Genomic DNA, 17,363 nt, shown 5'->3' on the forward strand with positions numbered 1-17,363 from the left:
TGAAATTACATCTGCATTTGGACGCTGACTGTCAGGAGTGCTCTCCCGTCATGGTTATCCGCCGTCAGCCAGCCAGGGCTGCTGGGGAGTCCCTCCCCCGTCTCGGCTGAGAGACCATCTGCTTTGCTCTTGCCCTGATCCTTCCAGTCCACAGCGAGCTGCCTGCCCGGGAGAGGGTCTACCAGCAGGCCCCAGTGATACCTTTCCATGGTGACTGGAGGGGGCACAGAGGAGGGATGGAGGGCGTTGTGGACCCCTGGCTCCAGCCTTGCGATCCCAGTGCGCCCCGCATCCGAGGAGTCCTGTGTTGTGCTCATTCCAGTCGCTCCTCCACCGTCCCCTCCACACTACTGGCTCCTTGACCACAGGAGCCCTTGCTGTAGTCCTCACCATTGTGTCCCCGGCACGGAACCTGTGGTGGGTGCTCACCAAGCAAGCATGATGGTCCTGAGTGAACCCAAGGGTGCCTCAGGCCGGAAGCTGGTCACCAGGCAGCATTTAAGAAAACCTTCTCAAAATAAAATAACAGCTCAGCCCCTGTGCCCAGCCCCTCGCAAATTGGCCTCCCTTCTCTCTCCACCTTGAGTTTTTGTCCTGACAATAAGGGCCATTCCCGGAGTCGCCGGCGTCCTGAGTCTGTTGGTGGGCGTGAGTGCCCAGGGTTGGAGCAGCCGGGTGCCGGGCTGGGAGAAGGCACCATCTAGGGTCTCCCTTGGGTGCCCTCAGAGAGGCGTGGAGGACGAGGCTTTCAGTATTGTGCTTGTCCCTGGCCAGGGGGCTGATGCCACGGGTGGGTTTGTAAGGGACCAGCCTGTGGGCCAGTCCTGGAGCCAAGTGAGCCAGCAGCTGGTGGGTGTGGGCCGCTTCAGGAGCCCAAGCTCCAGTGGGCGAGGTAGGGCCGAGAGGTGCCGAGGCACACCGCGGGGTGGAGGGTGCCCATGCAGGGAGGCCACCCTTGCTGGCCCACGAGCCTCCCCACACACCAGGGTGAGTTTTATTTCTTATGTCTGCCCCCGGGGCCCTGGCTCTTGGCTTTGGTTTCTCAGCTGCTGTGACCCCTCTATGGGGCTCTGATGAATTATCCAGCTGTTCGGGGCCTGTTGCCATGGCTCCCAGCTGCAGAGCCTGGCAGGGTAGGAAGGGGGCAGGGCGTGTGCCCACCTGCCTGGAGCTGGCAGCCCCCGAGCCTCGACTCTTGCGGCTTCTTCTCATGGCCACTAGAGGCCCAGCTGGTGGTGAGCTTAGGGTGCTGGGGCCCAGAGGTTTCCCTGTTTCCCTGACATCCCTGAGCCCTCAGAGATGGGTGGGGTTCCTGAGGTATCAGCCCTGTGCCCTTCCTCTCGGCTCGGACTGCCCACCTTGGCCATGGGCGTGAGGCTCGATTGCACAGTGCCCGCCACCTGTCCCCGTGGCCTGCCTCTCTCTGCCCACGGTGGAGTAGAAATGCTCCCTACTGCTCCTGGGGACGGGTTCCTTCTGCTGGGAGGTTTGACGTTGGAGTCAGGACGGGCTGTCAGGAAGGTGAGGAGCAGGGACATGGGCTCTGCCTGCTTCTGGGCCTGCGGTGGCCCAAGTGAGTCCCGTCCACTGTGGACCTGCGGTGCCCGAGGCCAGCTGTGGCCCTCTGGGAGATGGCTTCTGGGCCCAGTACCGGAGACTCACCAGGGCTGCTCCCTAGGTCGTGGGGCCCCTGGGCAGTGGCATTCCCCGCCCCCAGCCTTGGGGTCCAGGTGCACAGGATTTCAGCCTGGACTTGGGGTGACAGTAGGGGGTGGGTGGGGGGACAGCTCTGTCCGGAGCCGTTCCCTTCCAGAAATCCCAAAAGCCACCTTTCCATCAGACCCGGAGGACCTGCCTGCACCAGGGCCGGGTGCCCGCTTCCCACCGCGGAGTCGTGCAGCGAGGCGAGCGGAGGGGGCCTCTGCAGACGGGGCTGAGCCGCGCTGTGTCTCCACGTCTCACTTGCTCTGGCTTCTCGGAGATTCTCGACGGCTCTGGATTTCCCCACTTGACAACGTGTGACCGAAGCACCCGCGCTGTCCCAGCTCGGGCCTGGCTTAGGGAGGGAGGGAACCCAGGGACGACTTGTCAGCCACTGTCACCGTGTGGGTCACGCCCGGGGCCCCCGTAGACCTCCCTGGAACATGAGGGTCTTGGGGGTGTCAGAGGCCGCGCTGCCTGCGCTGGAGTTGGGTTGCTCAGGGCATCTGGGAAGGGGGCTGGGCCTGGGTCCCGGACCCCTGGCTACGGATGGGAGCTGGAAGGGGCCTTGGTGTGCCCGGTGGCCCGTGTGCTGTGCAGGCTTCAGCTGCCTTCTTGTTTGGAGGGAATCCCTGCCCAGAGCCACTTGGCAGGGCTGAGGTGTGTGGCCTCCAGTGGAGCTGGTGGCCTTTTGGGGTTGGAGGTGGCTGGCTTGCGCATCTGTGATGGGCTCAAGATGAGCCCGAGGATCGGGAAGGATCCCTCCTCTCCCTGTCACAGCCAGGGCTTCTAGCCCTGGGCCCTTGGGTCTCCATCTCCCTATTCCCCCACCCCCACCCCCCGGCCCCTTCCCCAGCCCCCTGCCCCGCTGCCTCTCCCCTGCTGTTTCCACCGGGGCCCAGGGAGCAGTGTTTGTTTATACCCAGAGTAGCTCAGAACCCTGCAGGCTCCACGTGAGCCGAGCCCGAGCCTCGTCACCTTGTGGACTGCCAGGGCCCCCTCAGACTCGGGAACGAATCCTCACCGTCTCCACCCTACTCACTGTCGCCTCGGGGGAGTGGCCAACATGACATTCCCACCATACCTGCCCTCCCACCAAGGCTGTGGGACCCTTGGTCTGTCCACCGCGCCATCGACAGGAGACCTGCTCCACACGCCCGGGGGGAACGTTCTGTACTCAGATCGAGTTAAGGATCTCAAGATAGGAGATTGTCTTGAGTCACCCGGGGCGGCTGTGGCGGGGGGGGGGGGGGGCAGTATAGCCACAAGGGCCCGGATAAGAGGGACCAGCAGAGGCAGAGAGAGGAGGAGACAGGACAGTGGAAGCAGAGGTCACACAGGGAGTACTGTGGCCAGGAGCCAAGGAATGTGGACGCCGGAGCCGGGGTCTCTCCCTGGAGTCCACAGAAGGAAGGCGGCCACTGACCTGTTGCAGCCTCCTGACCCCATGACTGCAAGAGAATATGCTCGTGGTGTCTCAGCCACTGTGCTTGTGGGATTTGCTGTAGCAGCCGTGGGAGAGGAGCGCAGCACTGGGACACAGGGCCAGGACCGGGTCAAGGTCAGAGCCAGTGGGTAGCCAGCAGATCTGGGCTTCTCCATGCCCCAGCCTTAGTCACTGGCCAGGAAGGAGCTGGTGTTTTGGCACAGCAGGTTAAGCCACTGCTTGTAATGCTGGTATGAGTCCTGGCTGCACCACCTCCAATGCAGCTCCCTGCTGATGCGCCTGGGAAAGCAGTGGAGGATGGCCCAAGTGCTTTGGCTCCTGCCACCCATGTGGGAGACCCAGATGGAGTTCCAGGATCCTGGCTTTGGCTTGGCCAAGTCCTGGGTACTGTGACCATTTGGGGAGTAAGCCAGCAGATGGAAGATTTCTTTCTCTCTCCATCTACCCTTTCTCCTCTATCTGTGTGTGTTCCTTCTCTTTTATTTTATTTTTTTAAATTTATTTGACAGGTAGAGTTTATTTGACAGTGAGAGAGAGAGAGACAGAGAGAAAGGTCTTTCTTCCGTTGGTTCACTCCCAGATGGCCACTACAGCCAACACTGTGCCAATCCGAAACCAGGAGCCAGGTGCTTCCTCCTGGTCTCCCATGGGGTGCAGGGCCCAAGCACTTGGGCCATCCTGCACTGCCTTCCCGGGGCACAGCAGAGAGCTGGACTGGAAGAGGGGCAACCAGGACAGAATCTGGCGCCCCAACCGGGACTAGAACCTGGTGCCCATATGGGATGCCGGTGCTGCAGGCAGAGGATTAACCAAGTGAGCCACGGCGCTGGCCTCTCCTTCTCTCTCCCTCTATGCGTGCTCTCTCTCTCTCTCTCTCTGTGTCTGACTGTGTCTCCCTCTCTATCACTGTCTGCCTTTCAAATAAATGAAAGTAAGTGTTTTTTAGAGAGACCCCAGTGGAAAGAAGTGGCCATCAGAGAAGGGTGAGGAGAGCGCTGAAGGCAGGAGAGCACTTGCAGTTTGCTACGGCCCTGTCTCAATACTGACGGACTGTGGGCTCAGAAGGCTTCCATAGTCTTGGCAGCTCATGTCCAGAGCCTTGGGTGATCACTGACGTCATACGTAAGAGTGTTGATTGTTAAATTAACAACAGGAGTCACTGTGCACTAACTTCCCATGCAGGACTTCCGTCCTCAATGAGTTGTATTGTGAGAACTAACTGTAAAACTTGTTCTCAAACATTTGTGTGTGTGTGTGTGCCTGCACGTGCAAATTGTTGGAATCTTTACTTAGTATAGAGTTGGTCTTCTGTGTATAAAATTAATTGAAAATGAATCTTAATGGAGAATGGGACTGAGAATGGGAGTGGGAGGGCGGGAATGGTGGGAAGAATCACTATATTCCTAAAGGTGTACTCATTAAATTTGTACTCATTAAATAACAGGGAATAAAAAGAAAATAAATTTTGTTTAAAGATTTATTTATTTATCTGAAAGTCAGGGTTACACAGAGAGAGAAGGAGAGAGAGAGAGAGAGAGAGAGAGAAGTCTTCCATCTGCTTGTTCACTCTGGAGCTGAGCCAATCCGAAGCCAGGAACCAGGAGCTTCTTCCAGGTTTCCCACGTGGGTACAGGGGCCCAAGCAGTTGGGCCATCTTCTACTGCTTTCCCAGGCCATAGCAGAGAGCTGGATCAGGAGTGGAGCAGCCGGGACTAGAACCGGTGCCCATATGGGATGCCTGCACTGCAGGTGGTGGCTTTACCCACTGTGCCACAGCACCAGCCCTGAAAATAAATGTTTTTAAAAAGCACATACCGATGGCTAAGGGTTGTTACCTGACTGCTTAGGGGCTTGCCTCTGCCCTGAGTCCTCGAGCTGTCTGAGGGGTCAGTGAGATCCTGAGCCAGGTGCCCGGTGCTGTACATCGTCTGGGTCAGGGTGGGACTCTCAGCCAATTCTGGGGGCTCTGGTGAGAATGCATGGAGCCCAGGCCTTTGCCCCTGCTGCTCCTGGTGCAGGGGGCCTTCTCCCCCTGCAGCCTCCCTCCTGGCCACGGGCAGGGCTCAGCTCTCAGCTGCTCGCCCAACAGCTTCTGGTGCCTCCTGCCCTCCCCCAGATGCTGTCTGTTTGGGGGCCCCCGGCACACATGGCAGAGCACAGGGCATGGACTCTGTCAGCCATGCCCAGGCCAGCCCAGGGCTCTACCTTTGTCTTGGAATGCAGGGGCCAGGAGCAGTGGCTAGGAGGGAATGTGGGCAGGCAGAGGTCCCACTGCTTGGGAACACCTTCTCAGGGCTGTCCGCACCAGGCCAGGGCACGCCCTCTGGCTGCTGTTGTGACAGCTCGGGCTCCCCAGAGGATGGGTGCTGGAACGTTCCGACCTTCTCCCTGGCCGCTGCGTCCCAGGAGCCCAGGGAGGGAGGTGGCCGTGCAGGAATTCCCACCCCACCCCCACCTGCAGAAGCTCCCCGTGCTCCTCAGGCTGCATTTTCAGGATTAAGAAGCTCTGTGCAGGGCACACACTGAGTCACCCCCTCCCCCCCGGGGGGCTGGCCGCCCGCTGTGGGCAAGGGAGGAGGCTGGCACCAGCCCTTCCTTTCCCGGTCGCCCCTGCCCCCGGCCCCCCACCAGTTTAGAACCCACTCTAATCACAGCACCTGCGGAGGGGTAGTAAGACCAGGAGAGGATTTTCCATATTACTAAGTGGAGGCGAGGCCAGCGCCATTAAGGGAGAGACATAGAGAATGCTGTGTGCAGCCGAAGGTTAGGACGATCTCTCGCCTGAAATGATCACGCTTTGAGGCAGCAAAATGCACCCTGGGGTGTCTGTCACCTGCCCCAGCCTGGCCTCCCTTGCTCCGGAGAGTTGAGGGGTGGGGTTCCGAAGGTGACCATGCCCCGATGCTGCTCTCAGCTCCTGCGGCCCTGCCAGCTTCCCCAGGAGGTGCCGAGAAGGTGAGCCACAGGCTTGCCTCTCGCCCTGGCTTTGCCAGGAAAAGCCACTTGCAGGGACCCCATGGCGGGCTCTGGGTCTGCAGGGTGCATTGGCTCAGGCTGCTGCGTCGGCCTCAGAGGACCCGGCCCCTGCCCACCCACGTCCCCTGGCCCTCTGGCCAGTCCTTCCGGGGGCAGGCCTTGTGTCAAGGTGGTGGGTGACTGCCCAGTCCAGGGACGATGCCCCCGCCCCTAAGAGAACAGACAGACGGCGGCCTCCCGTGTCTGCTTCTTCTCCCGAGCTGCCCAAACCGTTCAGCTGTTTATGCCGGCTGTAAACTTCTGTCCGTGCGTTGTCTTTATATATCGGGCGGTTTCAGTTCCTGGCACTGCTAATAGGAAGAAACTCCGACCTACGAGCACAGCCTCTGTCAGCAGGGGAGCCGGACGCCGTGCAGCCGGCAGGGGCACTGGAGGTTCACTCCCAGCTGTTGGCAGAGCGCCCACCCGGCTCAGGGGCAGTGGGCACAGGGTGCCCCCGGGCCAGAGCACGAGCACAGGGTGTCTTCAGCAATTTTTTTTTTATTTGACATATAGAGTTAGACAGAGAGAGAGACAGAAAGAAAGGTCTTCCTTTTCCATTGGTTCACCCCCCAAATGGCCACTATGGCCCTGGCTGCGCCGATCTGAAGCCAGGAGCCAGTTCTTCCTCCTGGTCTCCCATGCGGGTGCAGGGCCCAAGCACTTGGGCCATCCTCCACTGCCTTCCCAGGTCACAGCAGAGAGCTGGACTGGAAGAGGAGCAACCGGGACTAGAACCCAGCACCCATATGGTATGCTGGCACTGCAGGCGGAGCATTAACCAAGTGAGCCACGGCACCGGCCCATCTCTTCAATAATTTGTGCTGGTGCAGAGCAGGGAGCAGCCATGGAGAGGTTAAGTCCCAGCCGCCTTGGTGGATGGCAGGTGTTTGCCTGCTGGGCGAGCGTGCCCCGCACAGAGGGAGTGCAGACTTGGGTCAGGCTTGGCTGTTTCTGGAGAGTGGGGTCCCTCCTGGGAGAGCTGGAAAGACTGGTGCTGACTCCCTCCCTGTGCCTTGCTGGCTGCACCTGCAAACGCCCCCCTGCCTGGACATGTGCTGAACGGTAGGGGACGTGGACAAAGGGCGTAAGCCCGGTATCCTGGCAGGAGCTGGCGAGGCTGCTGTGACACACGGCTCAATGGGTCAAAGCCCAGGCAGCACCACGCGGGGTTCAGGGGGCAGCTGTCCCGTGAGCGGTGTGCCGAGTCCGCCCTCCATCAGCATTTCTCTGCTTCAGCACCGTTGACGCTTTCGGCTGGATCATTCTGCATTGCAGGGGGCCTTTCTGGGCCCTATGGGGCCTCTGTCCCCCGCATGCCAGGAGCACTTTACCCAGGCTCACAGCCACTGGCTTCTTCAGGCTTGGCCCCTGGTGGGGAACCCTTGCCGGTAGGGTCTTCCTGGCTCAGCCACGTTTGTTTCCAGGCAGTGGCTCTGGCCGGCATCCTCTGCTCTCACCCTGTCGAGGCCGGGGAGTGCTGGCTGGAGGGCTGGGCCCTGGCTGGTGAAGGCTTCCTCGTGGGAGCACCATGGTCACTTCTGTCCGTGTTCATGGGCCAAGGCGAGTCACATGGTCGCGCCCAGCCCTGCAGGGTGGGGTGGGGTGTCACTGAGTGTCCAGAGGACTGTCGGGATTGGCGGCCACCACTGACGTCCACCGCCGAGCGCTGAGTCCAGCAGAGGGCAGAGTTGGGGTGAGGCAGTCCTGCTCCGTACTGGTCTAAGCAGATGTTGGGTGTGGGGGCTCTGCGGAGGTGGAAAAACCGGCGCAGGCTTCTTTGCAGGAGCTGACCTCCAGGGGTCGCAGGTGAGGCTGGGCAGCGTTTGAGGCAGGGGAACCGCGTGGGCCCCTGGACACACGGGTGAGAGAGGACGCCCTGTTGCCTACTCAGAAGCCCCCAGAGGGAGAGAGGCCCTCTGCAGGCCGGGAGGAGGGGAGGCAGCAGCTCCTGGACGGGCCAGGGGGCCTTGCTTCTGAGATCTGGGAATTACCAAACCGTGCTACACATCGTTGGCAGCAGATGTGCCAGCTTCCCCTGTGTAATTACACACTGCCCCCCCACCCCACGCATGTGGAGCGCTGGGTGCAGGTGCAGCCTCTTTCTCCTCGCCCCTTGGTGGGAGGGAGCCTGCGCTTCCAGGCCGATTCCTAGAAACTGAAATTGTTCCCTGGATTATGGTGTGGCCGGCCCTCAGCCGGTGGGGTGACTTTGTCTCCTGGGAGAAAGCAGCTCGTGATGAACCCAAGGACCCTGCCACCAGCGAGAGAGACGGAGACAGAGGGTTCATTCCCCATGTGCCCACAACAGCCAGGCCAGGAGCCAGGAGCCAGGAATGTGGTCCAGGTCTTCCAGTTAACTTGAGCCTCCCAGGATGTGCTTTGGCAGGAAGCTGGAGCCAGGAACGAAACCCAGATCCCCTGGTGTGGAATGTGGGCGTCCGAGCCACCAGGCTAAGCGCCTGTCTTAGCCACCAGGCTTTCTGCGCCTCTGAGACCTGCACGTCTCCAGCTGTCACTGGGCTTTGCTCCCTTCCTGGCTCCGAGGGGCCTTCTGGGTCTCGGCATAACCCTGCCCGCCCTGCTCGCACACCGTTTCCTGTGCATCCCTCGCACCTCTGCCCAGTCGGGTCCAGCTGGGCCTGCAGGGTCTGACCCGCTGAGCGGATGGGAAGGCTGAGGGTGGCTCCACTGCATGTCCTGTGCCTGCCGCTGGTTTTCCCGGGGCCCGGAGCCTCTCAGGCCCTGCTATGCAGTGAGACAGCCCTGCTGTCGTGGAACCCATCACCCCGAGTATCGGTGCTGGCCTTCCTGTGGCTGCCCCTCCGTGGCCTGCTGTGGCCTTGCTGTGGTGTGGGCGCCGTGGACGCGTCTCTGAACTCTCCCTCACTCCTCTCCACTTCTGCCTCTGATCTCTGGACGGGACTCCCCTTTTCTTGTTCCCTCTGCCTCAGGGTCTCCCAGGGTCATTGTCACCTTCAGGAACTGAAAGGCCGCGGTCACTTGCAGAGACAGGCGCGGAGCCTCGGCTAAACAGAAAGCGGCGACTGAAGATCTGGAGAGAACCAGCGCCAGGCACGGCCCGATCGGGGCTGACCTGCGGCGGGCGGGTCCTTCCTCCCGGTGAGGACGCCAAGGACGCCGTCTCATCCAGCTTCAGCGTGGCCCCGGGGACACCCGGCTGCAACCCCACCCCCGTCGTCGGAAGGCAGGGAGGCAGGGCAGCCTGGCAGAGCAGGCCTCACAAAGCCGTGTGCCCCGGCTGACTTTCCCGTCCCCAGACCTGGAACAGCTGCCCCCAGCCTATCCCTGCTCCCAGTCTCCCCCCAGCAAATGGCATCCTGCTCCTGGTTGGGTCCCGGTCAGACAAGGTCAAGGGGCGCTGCTGCTTGTGGGTTAGCCCCAGTGCTGGACCTGCGGCTCCTGGGCAGCACCTGGAGGGTGGACAAGCCCCAAACCTCCTGCCCGGCCCCAGAGCCCTGGGCCAGAGCCTCTGAGGGGACCTTGAACCAGTATTTTTTTTTTTTTTTAGGATTTATTTATTTGAAAGTCACAATTACAGAAAGAGGGGTGGAGAGAGAAAGAGAGCATGCATGAGAGAGAGAAAGAGTGTTTCTGTCCACTGGTTTACTCCCCAGATGGCAGCAATGTCCAGGGCTAGGCCAGGCAGGAGCCAGGAGCTTCTTCCAGGTCTCCCATATGCATAGCAGGAGCCCAAACATTTGAGACATTTCTGCTTTTCCCAGGTCATTAGCAGGGAGCTGGATCAGAAGTGGAGTAGCCGGCACGCCATCTGGCACCCATATGGGATGCTGGCATTACTGATCGTGGCTTCACCCTCTATGCTACAACCCTGAGTTGGTATTTAAAAAAATTCTTTTGAGAGGCAGAGAGAAACATATATCCCCTCCCACCGTCCCCACACACCACAGATCGAGCTCCCGTCTGTTGATTCCTGCTCCAGATGTGCACAGTGGTCCCATCCAGGTACCTAGAACTCCATCCGGGTCTCCCACAGGTGCCAGGGACCCAGCCACGTGAGCTGCCACTGCTGCTTCCCGGGGTCTGCGTTAGCAGGAAGCTGCAGTCTAGCCTGAAGCCCAGGCATTCCGGGATAGGACGTGGTAACCAGCGTCTTAACCTCTTAACTGCTGGCCATGCCCGCCCCTGAGGTAGTGTTTTAGACAGGCACCCGTGGTGATTCTTGGGCCACCTGCCCTGGGTGTGGGAGCCTCTGGCCTCTGGGGACAGGCCAGGCTGTGCAGTGACATTCGAGCCTCTGGGGCATGTGCTGTGTGTCTGTCCTGTGCTCCCTACCCTGCTGGCCTTCTGGGTGGCTCCTGTGCTCCTGCACCCCCAGATACCCCTCCCCATCTCCTCTTTTCTCCTCCCTGTCCGTAAGCCCTCCACCGCTCTCCGAGATGACAAATGCTGCCTCCTCTCTGAAGCCTTCTCTGATTGCTCTCCTTCCTCCCCTGAAAGGAACAGTCGTTTTGTATTTAAAATTCCCCAAGGGTCTGCTCCCCTTGGACCTGTGAAGCAGCTTTTGGAGAAGCAGGTGTGCGTGCAGGGGTTGCTGGGTAGCCCCCACCTAAGGCAGAATCTGTGAAGAAAGTGAGGCTCGGAGCCGGTGAGGCTCGCCTCTGGGTGCACGTTTCCAATAAAGCACGTTAAGGATTAGACTTGAATTCCTACCGTTGCTTTTCCTTTTGTTTGGAAGTTATGTTTGTGCTTATTGTAGAAAATGCAGGAAATACAGGGAGTAGGGGGGGACCCACACGTCGGTTCCCACCGTCCCCGGTCCTGCAGCCTCTGTTCCCACCGCAGGGCTCGCCCTTCCTATCTGGTTCCTGGGCACTGATCCGATTGTGGGTTTAGAGGTGGGCAGGTCCTAGGCAGGTCGGGGTGGGGCCTCCATCTTGCCCCCCTCCCGGCCCTCTGCCATCCTCCGGCGTCACCAGATGTGGGCCAGTGGGGCGGGCTGGTCTTGGACTGTGAGCCCTCCCCCCGTGCCCCAAGCTGTAGCCCTTCCTTCCTAAGCAGCTGTCCTGGGAGTCTCAGCTGAGGTGGTGAAGGGCTGCCCGAGACCACGGGCGCTGCAGCCCCACGGCTCCTCTGCTCTGCCGCCTTTCCCTTTCCCTCCCAACCCGAGCTCTCCCCTGCCTCCCTCTGTCCGCCAGCTGAGTGCCGGCCGGGTGTGCTCTAGGGGCGGGGTCCACTCTGTGTCAGGTGCGGGCGATGCCGGCAGCTAGTTGCATGTATTATTTCAAAAAGACGCTTTTCCAGTTTTTGAGAATGTGTTCCAGGCACGTGGCTCAGAATCCGGGAGATGCCGGAGGGAACCCCCGTGAGAAGGAAGTCTTCCCCTCCCCCCGCCCCTGGCCTGGGCGGGTCTGTGTGTGCTCCACTGCCTGCCGCCCGCCCTTCTCCCACGGCACATCTCGGAGAGGAGTCCTTATGGGCTCACGAGTGCTTCCTGGTTCTTTTTCACTGTTGGGTAGTGTTGCCTTGGCCCCTCTGGGGGAGGGAGCTTTAGTTTGTTGTCAATCATTTGTGATCACAGGGGGTTTGGCAGTGAACACTGCAGAGCCTAGAACGTTCTGCGCCACATCGGAGTGTGTCTGGCGTGGCTAGGTGGGATGGTGGAGTTGGGGTTCCCAGGAGGGCCCGCCAGCCACCTGACAGCCTGCTCTCCTCTTTCTGCCCCCAGCCCCTTACTTCCGTTTCCGAACCTCTGGCTGTGGCAGGAGTTCAGGAGGCTGCTCCTTAGTGCTGCACGGGGGTCGGCGCCGTCACTCTGCAGAGGTTCCTGATGAAGGGCGGAGCCCCGAGCAGGCCACGGTGCTGTGTGTGGGATTTGCACGCCTGCCGGCCTGCCCACCTGTTCCCCAGTGCCCCGAGGCCCTGCAGGTTGGGGCCGGGCTTGCCTTCCTCCATGCCCTGCTGCACCTGGCCCAGAACGTGGAGTGTGGCCTCCTCGCTGCGTGGCCCTGCCTTCCCTGCGGGGCTGTGAGATGGCTTTGGCAGTGGGGTGCCGGGTGTCTGCTCTGCCTGTGTGGCCCGGGGTGGGATTGGGGGGGAGCTGAGCCCCCGGCCCTTCCCTGCTGGAGTCTCTCTTCTGCTCTTGGAGCTCTGAGCTGCAGAGGACCTCAACCCCACTACGGCTTCAGCCCGTTTTTTTTCCCCGGGTGACTTTCTTGCCTCCTTATTTTCTGTGCTCCATCTGCTTTCAAAGCTACCGTTCTTTCTTTTTTTAAGGCCTGGGAGAGGGAGAGCTATGGAGCTATAAATGCGGACGCGTTGGCCAGAGCCTTGTGCCAGATAATCTGGATGCCGGTGGGATGCACTTGGAGGGAAATTGAATCCTCAGCCCTGAGGGTCGTGAATGCCCCCTGCTCAGTCCACATTCCCGGTCATTTGGGGGTTAGGGCTTCTGTCTGGGGCAGTGGCAGGGGCCACACAGGAGCTCGGCTGGCAGGTGTGAGCCATGTGCCGTGTGCCCTGGGGCAGGTTCCGTCTCTGATGCCCGGTTTTCTCACCTCTACAGCAGGCAGGATGGTTGGGAATCGAGGCGCGGCAGGGGATGGGACACTGGGGGCTCACAGGTGTTCGTAATTCAGTGTGGGTTGTAAGCCAGGGATCTGGTGTGGCCCAGGATCCTCGTGCCGCTGTCTGTCCCCTTGCCCAGGCTCTGGTGGCCAGGGCTGTGCTGCCCGTGTCCAGCCCGTCCTCTGTGGAGTCGTGGGAGCAGCTGGGTGTCGGCTGCTGCCCCTTCTACAGCCTTGGAGAGGCTGAGTGACGGTGAGGGCCGTCCAGGGCCTGGGCCACCGTGGTTGTCAGCCTGGGCCTCGGAGTCCTGTCGCGGGGCTGAGGGGGCGCAACAGGGCACTTCCTGCAGCAGGTCCTGGTCGCTGTCCAGCCACTGCAGTGGCTCCCTGGAGGGTCCACTCAGGAGCTGCTGGTGGAGCTCGCTGCCGGGGCTGGCTATGTGCGCGAACATCAGTGGCACTGGCGACATGAGAGTGGGAAAAGCAGCTGGCACAGGGCTGGGGAGCCTCAGCTGCCTGGGTGTGAGCTGGGGCAGGGGCTGGCCAGCCGTGAGAGCCGGGGCAGACCTGGGAGGCAGGCGAGGTGTTGGTCCGAGGTGGGAGGGCGTGGAGGGCCATGGGCCGTGGTTGATGTACGCAGGGGTGAGTTTGGTGCCAGGAAGGGTCTTGGACTGATCCGGCTGGGGCTCTGCCTGTGATGGCCTGGGCTGGGGGTCGGGGAGGGGGACCCCAGCTAAGTCCTCTGGGGAGTCAGCCGGCCCCTGCAGGTAGAGGGTGGTCTGGGGGCTCCTCAGTCTCTCCAGCTCTCCCTGCGCCCTCCCGGGCTCTGGAGAACCCTCTGGAAAGGACCCCCCTACCTGCTGGAGTAACGCTTGTTTTTTGTTTTCTCTGCAGGAAGCGCGGGATCGAAGTCGTGCAGGTGAGTACAGACCTTGTCTTGCCGTTCTCCAGGTTTTTCTTTAGAAGGGGCCGCGGGGCTCCTCTTCACACGCGGCTCGGTTTTGGTGTTTCCCCCAGGGAACTTGGGCAGGGAGGCATTGCTGTGGTCTTCCTGGGGGTAGAGTCTGTGTAAGGGGAGAAGGTGCTTCTGGGAGTCTCCGGGGACTGTGGAGGTGGGGGCTCCTGCTCTGAGGGCCCCTGTGCTGCCTGCCCATGGAGGGCACCTGGGTCAGGCACTCCTTGGCTACAGAAGGAAGGGTGGGTGGAGGGAGCAGGAAGGGAATGCTGGTGGGTGCGGGGTGGGTCAAGCGTCCTGGGCCCACAGCGGCCAGCAGAGGACTCCCTGCCCCTGGGCCCTGAGCGGGGTGGGCAGCGCGGGGCTGGGGGCCCGTGTCCAGCAACTCTGGGGAATGATTTCTGAGTTCTGCCTCCCCGCCCCTGTGGGGGATGGAATTCGTGTGTTGAACCCGTCACCAGGCAGCCAAGGTTTGTTTGGGGCCAGGGAGGTGGTGTCTGAAGGCTCGCGTCCACTGTAGGTTTTTCATCCAGGCTCATCTTGGCTCTGCAAAGTTGCATGACCCGCGCTGAGCTTTTCTGTGGCCCTAATTTCCCCATCTGTCAAGCGGAGGACACTGGAGTCCAGGAGCAAAGAGGCGTGCCTTCAGGGCCCGTTTCCCGCAGACTGGTCCCGGCTGCCTGGGGGATTCTATTTTAAAGATTGATTTTATTTATTTGAAAAGCAGAGTGACAGAGACAGGGAGAACTTCCCTTTGCTGATTTACTCCCCAAATGCAGCAATAGCCCAAGCCAGGAGCCTGGACCTGCATCTGGGTCTCCCATGTGGGTGGCAGGGGCCCAAGGAGCTGCTTTCCTGGCGTGTGACCAGGGAGCTGGCTCAGAAGTGGAGCAGCCAAGACTCAAGCCAGCGCTCATATGGGATACTGGTGTCACAGGCATTGGTTTAACCTGCAGCACCACAATGCTGGCCCCCTGGGGGATTCTTAGTCCGGGGATGGGTGAGGACAGCGGTTGATTGGTAATGCCCAACGCCTGCCCAGGGCATGGGAGTGGGCAGAGGAGGTGTGGTCGGTTGCAGGCCTCCTTGTGGACAGGTCCTGCCCCTGTGGCTCCTGCTTGTCTTACACCTGTCTGGTGGCTGGCTGCAGTGCCTCTATCCTTTGCCACTTCACCTGCCAGGGAGGTAGAGCTGGAGCCACAGCTCGCTCTGCGAGGGAAGGTTCTGGGGCTTCCCTGCGGTTCATTACAGCCACGTGGGAGGACCCACGAGGGCACTGCTGCTGGAGCTGTGTTTAGAGGCGCTGTCTTGCTCACTAGCAAATACACAGCTTCACAGGGAAGGAGTATCCCCGCCCCCCACTCCCCCGCCTCATTGCTGATTCCTGTTCACACAGTGTCCTGAACCGGAGCCCAGCAGGATGTCCCCTCTCCTTGCCCTCACTGCCACCAAGCGGGGAGAGAGGGGTGTGCAGGAGGCGACCAGGGGTCTGTGGGTTTGGTTTCTGTGGCTTTCCAGGAAGATGGAGAGCAAAACCTGTCATCCGCGTGCTCTGAGTGAAACAGGAGATCAGAGCCATTGCTTTCCAACAGGCCAGGCAGGAGAAGATTGGGAAATCTCTGCTGCGCATTTTGGTGGTGGCTAGGGACCAGAGTGGAGCCGAACAGGATGCTTCCCCCAACCCCCACCCCCGGCCTCTAAAAATAAAACCCACCAACGCCTGGCATCCCTGCGTGTTTGGAGAACATTTACATTTCAAGACGTTGAGAGAGGCTCTTTGCACGATTGGAAGCCCAAGCACTTGGCTGGTTTTTCAACGTCAGCTGGGCTTCTGTGCGTCAGATCCCAGCTGCCCGGCCCCTGGAAGCGGGGTGACAGCAACCACGCAGCAGCCACCACTGGCGCCCCCTGTGTCAGCTGCTCTGATGGACAGCGTCCTCTTGTGTACAGCCACCCAGCTGTGTGGCTGCGGCTGCGTCCCCAGGAGAGGTGGGGCACCGACGTTCAGGATGTGTGGGCTCTGCTGGGGAAGCCAGGGGGCTGGTGGCAGAGTGCAGGTCTGTGTGGCTCCAGAGCTCAGGGACCATCTCCTCCACGCGTTCCGGGCTGCCCAGTCTGGGAGGGTGGCCTGGGCTTAGCTGCTGTCTGTTCAGAGGATGTTGGGGCCTTGGGGCAGGACCCAAGTTGGGAACACGCTGATAAGATCCTGTGGGATTTTTCCTGGTCATGGGCGTCACTTCTCTTCCTGCCACTTAATGGCTGCAGTAACAATATCAGCTGCGTATTTATTGGGGACTTCATGTCCCGGGCACTGGTGCTGCTTACTTTGGAGAAGAGCTCTGTGTCTCCGTCCCGAGGTGGGGGTGGGGGCATACTGAAGACAATGAGCTCTCAGCTCCTCGATGCTCCTCCTGCGCCGGTCCCACCCCTGGTGTGCCTGGGAAGGAGCAGGTGACCCTCCCTCCCACACCTCCCCCCTCCCTGCAGGGGCAGAGTGTGGCGGGGAGCAAGGCTGCCTGCTTGGGTGAAGTTCCTGGTGCTGTGACCTTGGGCTGGGGGCCTAACCACTCTGTGTGTCAGTCTGTAGAATGGGGGTCCTCGTGGTGCCTGTCCCTGTGGGCCTTGTGAGGACTGAGTTAACTCGTGTAAGGGAGTTGGCAGCAGCTCTGGTGTGGAGGAAGCTGGTGATGTGCAGGGCTATCGCACCCTGAGCTGTACACACAGGAGGCCTGAGTCCTGTGTGAGCCCTGTGGGCCGTTGTAATCCTGGGGCTGGGGAGGTGTTTCCGGTTCCTTGCTCGCCACAAAATAGCAAGAGGACCTGCTGGACATGAACACTGAGTTCCGTTGGCAGATCGCTGTCCTTCTTGGCATGCAGTTTTGTTTGTTTGTTTGTTTGTTTTTTTGACAGGCAGAGTGGACAGTGAGAGAGAGAGAGACAGAGAGAAAGGTCTTCCTTTTGCCGTTGGTTCACCCTCCAATGGCCGCTGTGGCCGGTGTACCGCACTGATCCAAAGCCAGGAGCCAGGTGCCTCTCCTGGTCTCCCATGGGGTGCAGGGCCCAAGCACTTGGGCCATCCTCCACTGCACTCCCGGGCCATAGCAGAGAGCTGGACTGGAAGAGGGGCAACCGGGACAGAATCCAGAGTCCCGACCGGGACTAGAACCTGGGGTGCCCGCGCCGCAGGCAGAGGATTAGCCTAGTGAGCTGCGGCATGCAGTTCTAAAGAAATTCAAAGACTGGGCTACAATGAGTCTTTTTCTGTTCTCCATTTGAACAAGTAGTTTCAGCCCTTGGGTCGACAAACATAAAATGGAGATAGAAGTGATCAACGCTGTCTTCCCGTAGCGACAGGTAATCGTCACCTGTGCACGTAGGAAGTCATTTTTGAAGAGTTCCGGTCATCTCTTCAGAGATGGAGTCCCAGTTCGGTGTTTTAAATGCTTATTACGCACGCAGTTTTGTTTCTATCAGGCTGATCAATTGTGTCCTAGTAGTAATGGTGCGATAATCCAGTCTCAAAGAAAACTTTGGGATTAAGAACTTTTTGGGGATGTGGAGCTTTAATGATAGGTCACTTGTGCACAGTGACAGTGTAACACTGCCGAGGGGATGGGCTGGAAATGGAAGCGCACGGAGGAGAGAGCGTTGTTAGTGCCTGCAGCTGATACACAAGGCCTGGGTGGAGCTCGAACCG

General features: G+C 60.3%; 1 protein-coding gene across 1 annotated transcript in view; it reads left to right on the forward strand.

The window, feature by feature from the left end:
* Positions 1–17,363, forward strand: part of ITPK1 (inositol-tetrakisphosphate 1-kinase) — a 139,330-nt gene that overhangs the window by 23,095 nt on the left and 98,872 nt on the right. The window contains exon 2 of the mRNA XM_062181252.1: positions 13,606–13,630. Coding sequence (XP_062037236.1) covers positions 13,606–13,630 — 25 coding nt within the window. The remainder of the gene's footprint in view (positions 1–13,605; positions 13,631–17,363) is intronic.

This window comes from Lepus europaeus, chromosome 22, assembly GCF_033115175.1.
Source record: "Lepus europaeus isolate LE1 chromosome 22, mLepTim1.pri, whole genome shotgun sequence".
Classification (NCBI taxonomy): domain Eukaryota; kingdom Metazoa; phylum Chordata; class Mammalia; order Lagomorpha; family Leporidae; genus Lepus; species Lepus europaeus.